The sequence below is a fragment of the Mobula hypostoma genome, chromosome 10 (genome assembly GCF_963921235.1).
Source record: "Mobula hypostoma chromosome 10, sMobHyp1.1, whole genome shotgun sequence".
NCBI classification, from domain to species: Eukaryota; Metazoa; Chordata; class Chondrichthyes; order Myliobatiformes; family Myliobatidae; genus Mobula; species Mobula hypostoma.
In genome coordinates this window covers 43617479-43631572 of record NC_086106.1, presented here as the reverse complement: position 1 = coordinate 43631572, position 14094 = coordinate 43617479, and the positions used below count along the sequence as shown (strand labels likewise).

Sequence of the window (14094 nt, the reverse complement as noted above, 5' to 3'; positions counted from 1 at the left end):
CACACTAGCAGTGTGCCAGATATTGACAGGTGTGAGGGAAGAGAAATAAGTGCAGTTACTATTCCAAGGGAGAAGGTTGCTCAAAAAGCTGAATTACCTAAAGGTGCACAAATCACCTGGACTGAATGAACCGCACCCAGGGTACTGAATGAGGTAGTGGTAGAGATTGTAGAGGCATTAGTAATGATCTTTCAAGAATCGTTGGACTTTGGCATGCTGCCAGAGGACTGGAAAATTACAAAAGTCACGTCACTCTTTAAGAAAGAAGGGAGGCAGCAGGAAGGAAATTAGGAGTCAATTGTTAAGGATGAGGTCATGGAGTACTTGGTGACACACAACAAGATAGGACAAAGCTAGCACTGTTTCCTTAAGGGATAATCTTACCTGACGAAGCTGTTGGAATTCTTTTGAGGAGATTACAGTAGGATAGATAAAGAAGATGCAGTGGATGTTGTATATTTGGATTTTCAGAAGGCCTTTGACAAGGTGCCACACATTAGGCTGCTTACCAAGTTAAGAGTTCATGGTATTACAGGAAATTTACTAGCGCGGATAGAGATTGGTAGGAGACAGAGAAGGAATTAAGGGATCCTTTTCTGGTTGGCTACCAGTGACTAGTGGTGTTCCACAGGGGTCATTGTTGGGACAACTTCTTTTTATGTTGCATATCAATGCTTTAGATGATGGAATGGATAGCTTTGTTGACAGGTTGGCAAATGATACGAAGATTGTTGGAGGAGCAGGTAGTATTGAGGAAACGGGTAGACTGCGGAAGAGAATGGACAAGAAAGTAGCAAATGAAATACAATGTTGGAAAATGCATGCTCATGCACTTGTGTAGTTGAAATAAATGTGCAGACTATTTTCTAAAGGGGGAGAATACCCAAAAATCTGAGATGCAACGGAACTTGGGAGTTCTTGTGCAGAACACCCTAAAGGTTAGTTGATGCAGGTTGAATCAGTAGTAAGGAAAGCAAATGCAATGTTAGCATGCATTTCAAGAGGTCCAGAATACAAGAGCAGGGATGTGATACTGAGGCTTTATAAGGCACTGGTGAGGCCTCACCTTGAATATTGTGAACAGTTTTGGGCTCCTTATCTAAGAAAGATAAGATATCTAAGAAAGAAAGATTTTTTTGGATTGCGACAACAGAGCAGCGTGCGAGCTGAGTTCTGAAGGAAGGCAGTTTTTTAAAAAACTTATTTGAGTGCAAGAAGGACGAGACTGCACAGGCACGTGACATAACAGGACAGCACGGAGAGTTTAAAAAGGAAGGTTACTTCCAATGGCTTCCTTTTGCATCGGGACAACAGAGCAGCGTGGGAGCTGAATTCTGAAGGAAGCCAATTTTTTCAAAAAACTTCTTCGAGTGCAAGAAGGATGAGACTGCGCAGGCACGTGATGTAACAGGACAGCACGGAAAGTTTAAAAAGGAGATCACCCTATACAGCAGGTAGCAGAGTGAGTGGTAGTAGAGTGTAGAGCTTTGGCTTCAATGGGCTTCAGTGGTAAACGGGAAGAGGCGAGAGCGAAGCACCAACTCTTCCACCGCTCGCCCCTTGGCGAATCGGCCAGGACAGACAGGAACAGCAGGACTCACACAGCAAATGGTACGAGATAACGGTTTGAAAAGTTTGTCTGTTTGGCAAGGTAAGTGGGTGAGTACCTGTTTCATTCCTGTAGAATTAGATAGCATGCCTGCAGGGTTAGTGCTTTGTTCAGGGTGTCACCTGTGGGAATCCTGGAAGACCTCCAGCCTCCCTGATAGCCACATCTGCGCCAGGTGCACCGAGATGCAGCTCCTCAGAGACCATGTTATGGATCTGGAGCTGCAGCTTAATGACCTTCTGCTTATCAGGGAAAATGAAGAGGTGATAGATAGGAGCTACAGGGAGGTAGTCATCCCTCGGCTACAAGGATCAGAAAACTGGGTGACTGTCAGGAGAGGGAAGGAAAATGCCCGGATAGTGGACAGCACACCTGTGGCTGTCCCCCTCAGCATCAAATATCTTTTTCTAGATGCTGCTGAGGGGGATGACCTGACAGGGGACGCCCATGGTGACCGGGTCTCTGGCACTGAGCCTGGTGCTGTTGTGCAGGAGGGAAGGAGGGAGACAAGGAATGCGGTAGTCATAGGGGATTCCATAGTCAGGGGAATGGACAGGAGATCCTGTGAGCCTGATAGAGATACCCGCATGGTGTGTTGCCTCCCAGGTGCCAGGGTACGGGATGTCTCGGATCGGGTCCTGAATATTCTGAAGGGGGAGGGCGAGCAGCCAGTTGTCTTGGTACATGTTGGTACCAATGACATAGATAGGACAAGGGAGGAGGTCCTGAAGAGAGATTTCTGGGAGTTAGGAAGGAAGCTGAGAAGCAGGACCTCCAGGGTAGTAATCTCGGAATTGCTACCTGTGCCACGTGCTAGCGAGGGGAAGAATAGTAGGATCAGGCAGATGAATGCATGGCTGAGAGACTAGTGCAGGGGGCAGGGCTTCAGATTCTTGGATAATTGGGATCTCTTCTGGGGGAAGTATGACCTGTTCAAAATGGACAGGTTACATCTGAACCCGAAGGGGACCAATATCCTGGCGGGAAGGTTTAATAGAGCTGTTAGGAGAGGGTTTAAACTAATTTGGCAGGGGGATGGGAACCGGAATGACAGAGCGGAGGAAGGGGAAAACAGAAATAAATCTAAGATAGTGAGCAGTAAAGATGTCAGGAAAGACAGGCAGGTGATGGGTCAAATTTGTAGCCATTGGGATGAGTTGCAGTGCAATAAAGTTGCAGTGAAATCAAAGCAAAAAGTACCAAATACTGGTCTTAATGTGTTGTACTTAAATGCACGCAGCATAAGGAATAAGGTGGATGATCTTGTCATACAGCTACAGATTGGCAGGTATGATATTGTGGCTATCACTGAGACGTGGCTAAAGGAGGCATGTCTCTGGGAGCTGAACGTCCAAGGATACACGGGGTATGGGAAGGATAGGAAGGTAGGCAGAGGGGGAGGCGTGGCTTTACTGGTAAGAAATGATATTAAATCATCAGAAAAAGATGATATAGGATTGGAAGGTGCAGAATCTTTATGGGTTCAGCTAAGAAATCGGAGGGGTAAAAGGAACCTGATGGCAGTTATTTATAGGCCTCCAAACAGCTGCAGTGATGTGGATTACAAATTACAACAGGAAATAGAAAAAGCTTGTCAGAAGGACAGTGTTATGATAATTGTGGGGGATTTTAACATGCGAGTGGATTGGGAAAATCAGGTCGGCACTGGATCTCAAGAGAGAGAATTTGTAGAATGTCTATGAGATGGCTTTTTATAACAGCTTGTTGTTGAGCCCACTAGGGGATCGGCTGTACTGGATTGGGTATCGTGTAATGAACCGGAGGTGATTAGAAAGATTGCGGTGAAGGAACCCTGAGCAGGCAGTGATCATAACATGATTGAGTTCACTGTGAAATTTGAAAAAGAGAAGCCGAAATTTGATGTGTCAATATTTCAGTGGAGTAAAGGAAATTATAGTGGCATGAGAGAGGAACTGGCCAAAGTTGACTGGAAAGGGACACTGGCGGGAAGGACGGCAGAGCAGCAGTGGCTGGAGTTTATGTGAGAAGTGAGGAAGGTGCAAGACAGGTATATTCCAAAAAATACGATATTTTCGAATGGAAAAAGGATGCAACCGTGGCTGACAAGAGAAGTCAAAGCCAAAGTTAAAGCAAAGGAGAGGCCATACAAGGAAGCAAAAATTCGAGGGAAGACAGAGGATTGGGGAGTTTTTAAAAGCTTACAAAAGAAAACTACGAACATTAAGAGGGAGAAGATTAACTATAAAAGGAAGCTAGCAAATAATATCAAAGAGAATATTAAAAGCTTTTTCAAGTGTATAAAGAATAAAAGACAGGTGAGAGTAGATATAGGGCCGACAGAAAATTATTCTGGAGAAATTGTAATGGGAGATAAGAAGATTGTGGAGGAACTGAACAAGTATTTTGCATCAGTCTTCACTGAGGAAGACATCAGCAGTATACCAGACACTCAAGGGTGGCAGGGAAGAGAAGTGTGCGCAGTCACAATTATGACAGAGAAAGTACTCAGGAAGCTGAATAGTCTAAAGGTAGATAAATCTCCCGGACCAGATGGATTGCACCCTCGTGTTCTGAAGGAAGTAGCTGTGGAGATTGCAGAGGCATTAGCGATGATCTTTCAAAAGTTGATAGATTTTGGCATGGTTCCGGAGGACTGGAAGATTGCAAATGTCACTCCGCTAATTAAGAAGGGGGCAAGGAAGCAAAAAGGGAATTATAGACCTGTTAGCTTGACATCGGTGGTTGGGAAGTTGTTGGAGTCGATTGTCAAGGATGAGGTTACAGAGTATCTGGAGGCAGATGACAAGATAGGCAGAACTCCGCATGGATTCCTTAAAGGAAATTCCTGCCTGACAAATCTATTACAATTTTTTGAGGAAATTACAAGTAGGCTAGACAAGGGAGATGCAGTGGATGTTGTATATTTGGATTTTCAGAAAACCTTTGACAAGGTGCCACACGAGGCTATTTAACAAGATAAGAGCCCATGGAATTACGGGAAAGTTACATACATGGATAGAGCGCTGGCTGATTGGCGGGAAACGGAGAGTGGGAATAAAGGGATCTTATTCTGCTTGGCTGCTGGTTACTAGTGGTGTTCCACAGGGATCTCTCTGACAGTGGTGTCCGAAAAGAGGATGCTGTCCAAGTTGCATGCCACCTTGGTCAATGTCTCCCATCCACTACATAATGTACTGGTTGGGCACAGGAGTACATTCAGCCAGAGACTCATTCCACCGAGATGCAACACTGAGTGTCATAGGAAGTCATTCCTGCCTGTGGCCATCAAACTTTACAACTCCTCCCTTGGGAGGTCAGACACCCTGAGCCAATAGGCTGGTCCTGGACTTATTTCCTAGCATAAGTTACATATTACTATTTAATTATTTATGGTTTTATATTGCTATATTTATACTCTATTCTCGGTTGGTGCAACGGTAACGAAAACCAACTTCTCTCGGGATCAATAAAGTATGACTATGATTATCCGCATTGGGGCCGCTTCTTTTTACATTGTACATCAACGATTTGGATTATGGAACAGATGGCTTTGTGGCTAAGCTTGCTGACAATACGAAGATAGATGGAGGGGCCGGTAGTGCTGAGGAAACAGAGAGTCTGCAGCGAGACTTGGATAGATTGGAAGAATGGGCAAAGAAGTGGCAAATGAAATACAATGTTGGAAAGTGTATGGTTATGCACTTTGGCAGAAGAAATTAACGGGCAGACTATTATTTAAATGGGGAGAGAATTCAAAGTTCTGAGATGCAACAGAACTTGGGAGTCCTTGTACAGGATACCCTTACGGTTAACCTCCGGGTTGAGTCGGTGGTGAAGAAGGCGAATGCAATGTTGGCAGTCATTTCTAGAGGAATAAAGTATAGGAGCAGGGATGTGATGTTGTGGATCTATAAGGCGCTGGTGAGACCTCACTTGGAGTACTGTGGGCAGTTTTGGTCTCCGTATTTAAGAAAGGATGTGCTGACATTGGAGAGGGTACAGAGAAGATTCACTAGAATGATTCCGCGAATGAGAGGGTTAACATATGAGGAACGTTTGTCCGCTCCTGGACTGTAGTCCTTGGAGTTTAGAAGAATGAGGGGAGACCTCATGGAAACATTTCGAATGTTGAAAGGCATGGACACAGTGAATGTGGCAAAGTTGTTTCTCATGATGGGGGAGTCTAGTATGAGAGGGCATGACTTAAGAATTGAAGGGCGCCCATTCAGAACAGAGATGCGAAGAAATTTTTTTTAGCCAGAGGGTGGTGAATCTATGGAATTTGTTGCCACGGGCGGCAGTGGAGGCCAAGTCATTGGGTGTATTTAAGGCAGAGATTGATAGGTATCTGAGTAGCCAGGGCATCGAAGGTTATGGTGAGAAGGCGGGGTGTGGGACTAAATGGGGGAATGGATCAGCTCATGATAAAATGGCCAAGCAGACTCGTGGGCCAAATGGCCAACTTCTGCTCCTTTGTCTTATGGTCTTATGGAAAAGATGTGCTGACATTGGAGAGGGTACAGAGGAGATTCACAAGGATGATTCTGGGAATGAAAGAGTTATCATATGAGGAACGTTTGAGAGCTCTGGGTTTGTACTTGCTGGAATGTACAAGGATTTTGGGGGAGGGGATCTTACTGAAACCTTTTGAATGTTGAAAGGCCTAGACAGAGATGTTTCTTATGGTGGGAGAGTCTAGGCCAAGAAGGCACTATTGGTAGGTGAGACTAGAACTAGGGGACATTGCCTCAAGATTCAGGGGAGAAGATTTATGACGGAGATGAGGAGAAACTATTTTCCCAGAGAGTGGTGAATCTGTGGAATTCTCTGCCCAGGGAAGCAATTGAGGTTTCTTCACTAAATATATTTAAGAAGCAGTTAGATAGGTTTTTATATAGTAAGGTAATTAAGGGTTATAGGGAAAAGGCAGGTAGATGGAGCTGAGTTTACAGACAGATCAGCCATGATCTTATTGAATGGCGGGGCAGGCTCGATGGGCTGGATGGCCTACTCCTGCTCCTATTTCTTAGGTTCTTATCTTGGAAACAATGTACTGAAACTAGAGAGAGTTCAAAGGAGGTTCATGAAAATGATTTCAGGATTAAACAGCTTGTCACATGAAGAGTGTTTGATGGCTTTAGGCCTGTATTCACTGCAATTTTGAAAAACGAGGGGTGTCCTAATTGAGTGGAAACAGCAGCGTACACAAAATGCTGGAGGAACTCAGCAGTGGAAATATCAAGTTGCACCACTAGACTTAACTGGCTTCTTTTTGATTTATAATTTAGTCTAGTCTCCAGACCACAATGTTTTCACTTCAGGATGATTTAAAACTTGAAATATAGATTGAAATGAAGATGATAGCTACAAATTTCAGAAAGGCAGAATTGTGAAATGGTCAAGCATAACAGATGAAATTTAATATTGTGATATGCAAAGTGATTCTTTTTGGAGGGAAGAATAAAAATCAGTCATACAAAGTAAAAGCACCACAATAAAAAAAAAATGCAGTGGAAGTGACAACCAGGGACACTGAAATACAAATTTTGAACATTGCAGGACAAGTTGATAAGCTTGATAAGAATGAAAAGCATCTGCGATCTGTTTAAATAATGGGAGCAGAGGACAAAAGCAGTGTAATGGTCACAGTTGTGCCCATTTCTGGACAGCAATTACGGAAGAATGACAAAGCTTTGGAGAAGGAACTGTTACACAGAGCCGAAAAAGGTGCTCTTTGCTGAAGAGTAGTTTGAGAGACAAATTAGATAAACATTTTGAGAAGCAGTCTGATTAGGGTTAGTCAGCATAGCTTTGTGAGGGGCAGGTCATGCCTCATGAGCCTGACTGAATTCTTTGAGGAACTTAAAAAACAAATTAATGAGGGTATAGCAGAAGATACAATGTATATGGATTTTAATAAGGCATTTGACAAGTTTCCCCATGGTAGGCTCAAAAAGTCAGGAGGCATAGGATCCGGTGAAACTTGACTGCCTGGATACAGAATTGCTTGCCCACAGAAGGCAGACAGGGATGAAGATGGAGTGTACTCCGCCTGGAGTTCAGTGAACAGTGGTGCTCCATAGGAATCTGATCTAGGACCCCTGCTCTTTATGATTTATAAATGAATTACAAATCATTTGGATGAAGAAATGGGTAAGCAAGTTTGCAGATGACACGAAGGTGGATAGTGTAGATGGTCACACTGGAACATTGATATGATGCAAATCTGGACTGAGACGTGGCAAATGAAGTTCACTCCGGAAAAATATGAAGTCATACACTTTGGAAGGTCAAACAAAGGCAGAATATAGGGTTAGTGGCAGGATTCTGAGTAGTGTGCAGAACAGCAGGGCAAAGATCCCACAACATTGTCACACAAGTTAACAAGGTGGTTAGGAAGGTGGCATTCATTAGATGAGAGACATGAGAGACATTGTTCAAGAGCAACTCTATAAAACTCTGGTTAGACCACACTTGGAATATTGCATTCATTTCTGGTCGCCTCATTATAGAAAGAAAATGGAAGCTTTAGAAGGTGCAGAAGATAAATTTCAGGATGCTGCCTGGATTCAAGAGCAAGGAGAGGTTGAGTGAGCTAAGGCTTTTCTCTCTGGAGCGAAGTACCAGAGGTGAATAAATAGAGGTATACCCTATGATGAGGCATAAACATAGTGGATAGCCAGATATTTTTGCAGGGTGGAAATGGCTAATACATTTAAGGTGGTCAGAGGGAAGTGTGAGTGGGGGGACGGGATGGATGTCAGAGGTAAGTTCTTTGTACACAAAGAGTGGTAGGTGTGTGGGATGTACTGCTTGGGTGGGGGAAGAGGCAAGATACATTAGGGACATTTAAGGGACTCTTAAATAGGCACAAGGATTTCCACATGGAAATGAAGCATTAGATTATCTTAGAATAAGCTAAAAGGTCAGCACAACATTGTGGACTGAAGGGTCTGTACTGTGCTGCACTGCTCTATGTTCTAAAATGATTCCAGTGTCGGAAGGAGAGGGTAACACAGATGGGGAAGTACACAGGATGCAATGATTGACAGAGTGAATCAACGGTAATGAGCCAGAGACAACTCAACAACTAAGAAGTTTCTGCAAGAAGGCAAATGTTTGGAATTCTCTACTTCAGAGGCCCAGGTAAGCTCAGATATTGAGTTAATTTGAACAGAGATCTATAGGTTTCTGGCTATTAAAAGGGAAAATGCAGCAAGATATACTGACCTAAAATATTTTGATTAATGATGGAAAAGGCTTGAAGGGCTAACTCCTATTCCCAATTCTTATTTTCTCATAAATGTGAAAAAGGGTTTTGCTGGGCAATGAGAGAAAAGCAGCATAATGTGACTAGTTAACTAGTTCATTCAAAAAGTTGGTAACAAATGCAAGGAACTATGTGTCTCCCCCTGTGTTGTAAGATTTAAGGATTCTCTAAATATTTATCACAGGATTTACAATAGCCGATTGAGTTCAAAGTCACTAACCTCTGAAGAATTGTTAGGTTCCTCCATGTGACGAACACTGCGAGTACGACGTTCCACAGTTGAACGTGTTTGATAAAAATATTGATTTCGGCGTTGAATCCGCCTCCCTGAATGCGGAAAATAATCCTGACCATCGCCCTACAACAGAAAGAGAAAGGTTCACTCTCCAGACACTTACAAAAATTATCACAAGACGTTTATAGCTGCTGAGTAGTATTACTGGCTTATGCAGAATTGACAGTGTAAATTCCAGGAAAATGAAAACATTGTAGGAAATGGGACAACAAAAGGAGCTGAACAAGGGACATGGCAAAGATTCACGTGACATTTAGGTCACTCGGAGCCCTGTTGGCAGCTGATGAAGTAACATCGTTTCAGATTGCTCCTACCTGTTTACTTAATTGTCTCCTACCAGTCTTTTTTTTGAAACCTCATTATAATACTGCTTTACTATGGCTGGGAAAAGAACAAAAGCTTCTGCAAATGAAAGAGAAACAGAAGATAAATCCCCAGTCACTTTGGATTCAATCAATGACTTCCTTAAGCGGCAAAAATCAGAATTTTTTGAGGAGTTTCAACGACTTAACGCCGAATTGGATACAATTCAACCAACTTTATCTGAGTACAAGAACTGAATTCAGGAAAATATTGCGAAGCTGGTGACACTTGATGATATAATTAACTCTGCAAAGAGTTATCTTTATCCAATGATAAAATGATGAAAAGGATTATCAATCTAGAAAATAGAAACAGGAGAAATAACTTGTGAATTTTGGGTCTTGAAGAATCAACTGTAGGCGCTGACCCTACGAAGTTCTTTGCAAACTTTCTGAAACAGCGATTCCCTGCTTTATTCACTTCCGAGCCGAAGCTCGATTGAGCTTATCGCTCACCGACTTCGAAGACATTGTCATCGGCAGCCAGACCCAGATCGGTCATTCTAAGTTTTCATGATTTTCATATTAAGGGCCTTTAAATTCGCCATACCCGTCAACAAGGACTGATCGATTTCCAACGTTACAAGGTCAGATTTGTGGAAGACTATTCGGCTGATCGCATGAAATATAAAGAAGTTATGTCAGAATTCCATAATAAAGGATATTAACCATCCCTTCGGTTTCCTGCCCGTCTGAGTATTGTTTTGAAGAACGGATTAGGAAAAAGAATACAGTTGGTTGAAGAAGCAAAAGAGTTTCTGAAGGATGAAATCTAAAACTGTTACATTTTTTATTTGATCAATTTTTTCTTCTGTTAATATGAATTTGAAATAAGGTTTCAATAAGCTTACCTTTTGGCTGTTCATATATTGTCTTTTTTTTACTTTTTATTATATCCCTTTTTGAGGCTTTATTTTAATCCAGTTTTCTTTGAATTTGTTTAAACTGATCCTTTTATATTTTCGAATACTGAGTTACTTTTCTTTTTTTGTTGCGTCTTGGTAGGGACATAATGACCTTGTAGGACCGGAGTTTCTGTCAACAGGATTTTTTGGTGAGGGTGCTTAGTTCTGAGCTCGCTGACTGCTTATTGGTCAGCTTTCTCGCTTTGGGTGGGGAAGGGGATAGGGCCTATTTCTCTCTGGGAGCTGTGTTGGGTTGATGATATGATTGCCTGTTTGATTACCTTACCATAAGGTTTGCATTTTAGTTTTAATAACTTATGGCCTGATCTTTTAATTCCATGTTGACTGGTATTTAAAATGGTTCGAAATATTAACTTATTTAGTTTGAATGTGAAAGGGCTGAATCACCCCATTAAACGGAACAAAGTGTTTGCTTATATTAAAAAATTAAAAGCACCCATTATTTTCTTACAAGAAACGCACATACGCAGCTGTGATAGCTTACGTTTCTTTACTCAGTGGAAGGATATGCAATTCCATTCTTTGTTTAATGCAAAATCATGTGGAGTTTCGATTTTTGTAGAGAATACAGTTTCCTTTGTTCAGCATAAAGTTCTTTCGGACCCTAATGGTCGATTTGTTATTGTATCAGGGAGTTTAGATAGTAAATTGATTGTTTTAGCTAATGTATATGCCCCCAATGTAGACGATCCAGGTTTTTTTGAACATCTATTTTCATTTTTGCCAGATTTGTGTACTTACTCTCTTGTGATGGGAGGAGATTTTAACTACTGGTTAGATCCAGTATTAGATCGCTCATCTGTCAAACCACCCACACTTAATAAATCAGCTTTGTTTATCCAATCCTTTCTAACTAAATGTGGTATAGTTGATGCTTGGCGTTTTCTCCATCCAACGGACAGGGAGTATTCTTTTTTCTCTCATGTTCATCATTCTTATTCCAGAATTGATTTTTTTTTTATTGACAGTCAAATGATTCTATCGGTTCGATCAATCGAATATAAAGAGATTGCTATTTCTGACCACTCTCCTGTACTTCTATCTTTAAATCTTCCTGGTCCTATCCCTATGAGTAGATTTTATTGATTTAATTTAACTCTGTTATCCGATGAGGACTTTTTAAAATTTACGGTGAATCAAATTACTCTTTTTTTTGAAGAAAATACGTTGGAAGAGACGTCTAGTCTTATTATATGGGATACTTTTAAAGCATACATCCGGGGTCAAATTATTTCTTATACTGAAAACATCATTAAAAAAGTTAACAGAGAGAGAAATGGACTAGCTAATCAGTTAAAATAACTGGACCATAAATATGCATCGGCACCTGATCCTGAAACATACAAGAGACATATTGAAACTAAAACTAAAACTAAATATGATCTTCTTTTAACGTATCCAATTGAAAGCCAACTTTTAAAAGATAGAAGTCAATTTTATATTCATGGAGATAAAACTGATAAGCTACTGGCTAATCAATTAAAGCCATTTATAGCCAAGCGGCAAATTAAAGAAATACGTAAAATTAATCGGGAAATGACAACTGACCACCTTGAAATTAATAACACTTTCAGGGAATTTTATTGTAAATTGTATAGTTCTGACTCTGTTAATGATAATATTGCAATGAATAATTTTTTAGATCAATTGAATATTCCTAATCTTTCGACAGATGATCGTAGGCAATTGGATCAACCCATTTCCCAGGAGGAAATTGCTCAAGCTATTCAAGAATTGCATTCTGGGAAATCCCCAGGACCCGATGGATTCTTTGGAGAGTTTTATAAGGCTTTTTCCTCCTTGATTATACCACCCTTATGTTCTACCCTTACAGATTCCTTTAAGGTAGGAAGATTACCACAGTCTTTTTATGAAGCTTCCACTTCGCTTATGTTCAAAAAGAATAAGAATCCTACTGAATGTTCTTCATATAGACCTATTTCTTTACTCAATTTTGAAACTATAATTTTATCTAAAGTGTTGGCTCGCAGACATGAAAATATATCTTCTATAGTCTCGGATGATCAGACAGGATTTATTAAAAATCGATATTCCCATTTCAATATATGGCATTTGTTAAATGTTATGCACTCTCCATCTAAGGAAATATCGGAATGTGTGATATCTTTGGATGCGGAGAAGGCTTTTGACAGAGTTGAATGTAATTATCTATTTACATCCTTAGAAAAATTTAATTTTGGACCTAATTTTATTCATTGGATTAAATTATTTCCCTCTGCTCCGGTTTAAACTCCAACGTGGAACTAGACAAGGTTGCCCTTTGAGCCCTCTGCTTTTGATTAGGTATTAGAACCCTTCACAATTGCTTTTCGAGAGTCTAAAGAGATTACTGGTATTTTAAGGAGAGGTTCTATTCATAAAGTGTCGTTCTATGCTGATGACTTATTGCTTTTTACATCTAATGTTACAACCTCCTTACCATTTGTGTTCCGTTTATTGACTAATTTCAGTCAGTTCTCAGGATATAAATTAAATTTACATAAGAGTGAACTGTTTCCTTTACACAATTTAATACCAACTGATATCAACCTTCCTTTTAAAATTTTAAGAAAACAATTTACATATTTAGGAGTAACAATTACTAAGAATTATAAAGATTTATTTAAGGAAAATTTTTTAAGTTTAATGAATTATGTTAAAAAACACTTTCTAATTGGTCACCTCTCTCTTTATCACTGATTGGCCAAATTAATTCTATTAAAATAAATATCTTACCTAAATTTATATACCTTTTTCAAGCTGTGCCTGTTTTTATTCCTAAATCTTCTTTTGACTCTTTGGATTCAATTCTTTCTTCCTATATATGGAAGAATAAGAAACCTCGTATAAATAAAACTCACCTTCAAATAACCAAACAGAACGGAGGCTTTGCCTTATCCAATTTTAGGTTATATTATTGGGCAGTTAATATACAAAATATTACATCCTGGATATATTACATTAACCACGAGAATTGCCCTATATGGGTTTCCTTGAAAGTCAACTCTGTTAAGAAATTTTCTAATATTTCTTTACTTGGATCCTCGCTTTCTTTATCTTTAAATAAACTAACTGACAATGTGGTGGTCAAACATACTTTGAGGATTTGGTTAGAGTTTAGAAAACATTTTAATTTATTGACTAAAACCCTCTCAAAACCCATCTTTTCTAATTGTTTTTTTAAAACCATCTTTAATTGACTTATCTTTTAAAGAATGGGACAAATTGGGTATTAAACAATTTCAGGATTTGTTTGATGGAGGGAATCTCTCTTCTTTTGTGCAACTTTCAATGAAATTTTAAACTTTCCAATACTCACTTTTTTCGATACTTACAGATTAGAGATTTTTTAAGATCTCAATTACATACATTTCCTACAAGTCCAGCTAAGAATATAATAGATACAATTTTTAATCTGAAACCCTTTGATAACGGTTCAATATCTTACATCTATGGTCTACTGTTGGGACTGAGAAAGGTCTCTTTAGATAAAATTAAAGGAGATTGGGAAAAGGATTTACAGATTTTCGTATCTGAAGAGAGCTGGAAGATTATTTTAAAATTGATTAATTCTTCATCATTATGTGCTCATTCTTTATTACACTTCAAAGTGGTACATAGAGTTCATATATCTAAAGACAAGCTCTCTC

At 40.0% G+C, this 14094-nt stretch overlaps 1 protein-coding gene across 7 annotated transcripts in view; it reads right to left on the bottom strand.

The window, feature by feature from the left end:
• brwd3 (bromodomain and WD repeat domain containing 3) overlaps window positions 1-14094 on the bottom strand; it is a 278952-nt gene that overhangs the window by 168850 nt on the left and 96008 nt on the right. For 5 of the 7 annotated variants that reach the window (XR_010019491.1, XM_063060431.1, XM_063060433.1 and 2 more), the window contains exon 21: window positions 9082-9219. Coding sequence is in view for 6 of the 7 variants with exons in the window: in XM_063060431.1 (XP_062916501.1) it covers window positions 9082-9219 (138 nt within the window). In the remaining variant the exon portion in view is untranslated. The other 2 variants (XM_063060435.1, XM_063060436.1) reach the window with 2 other exon arrangements.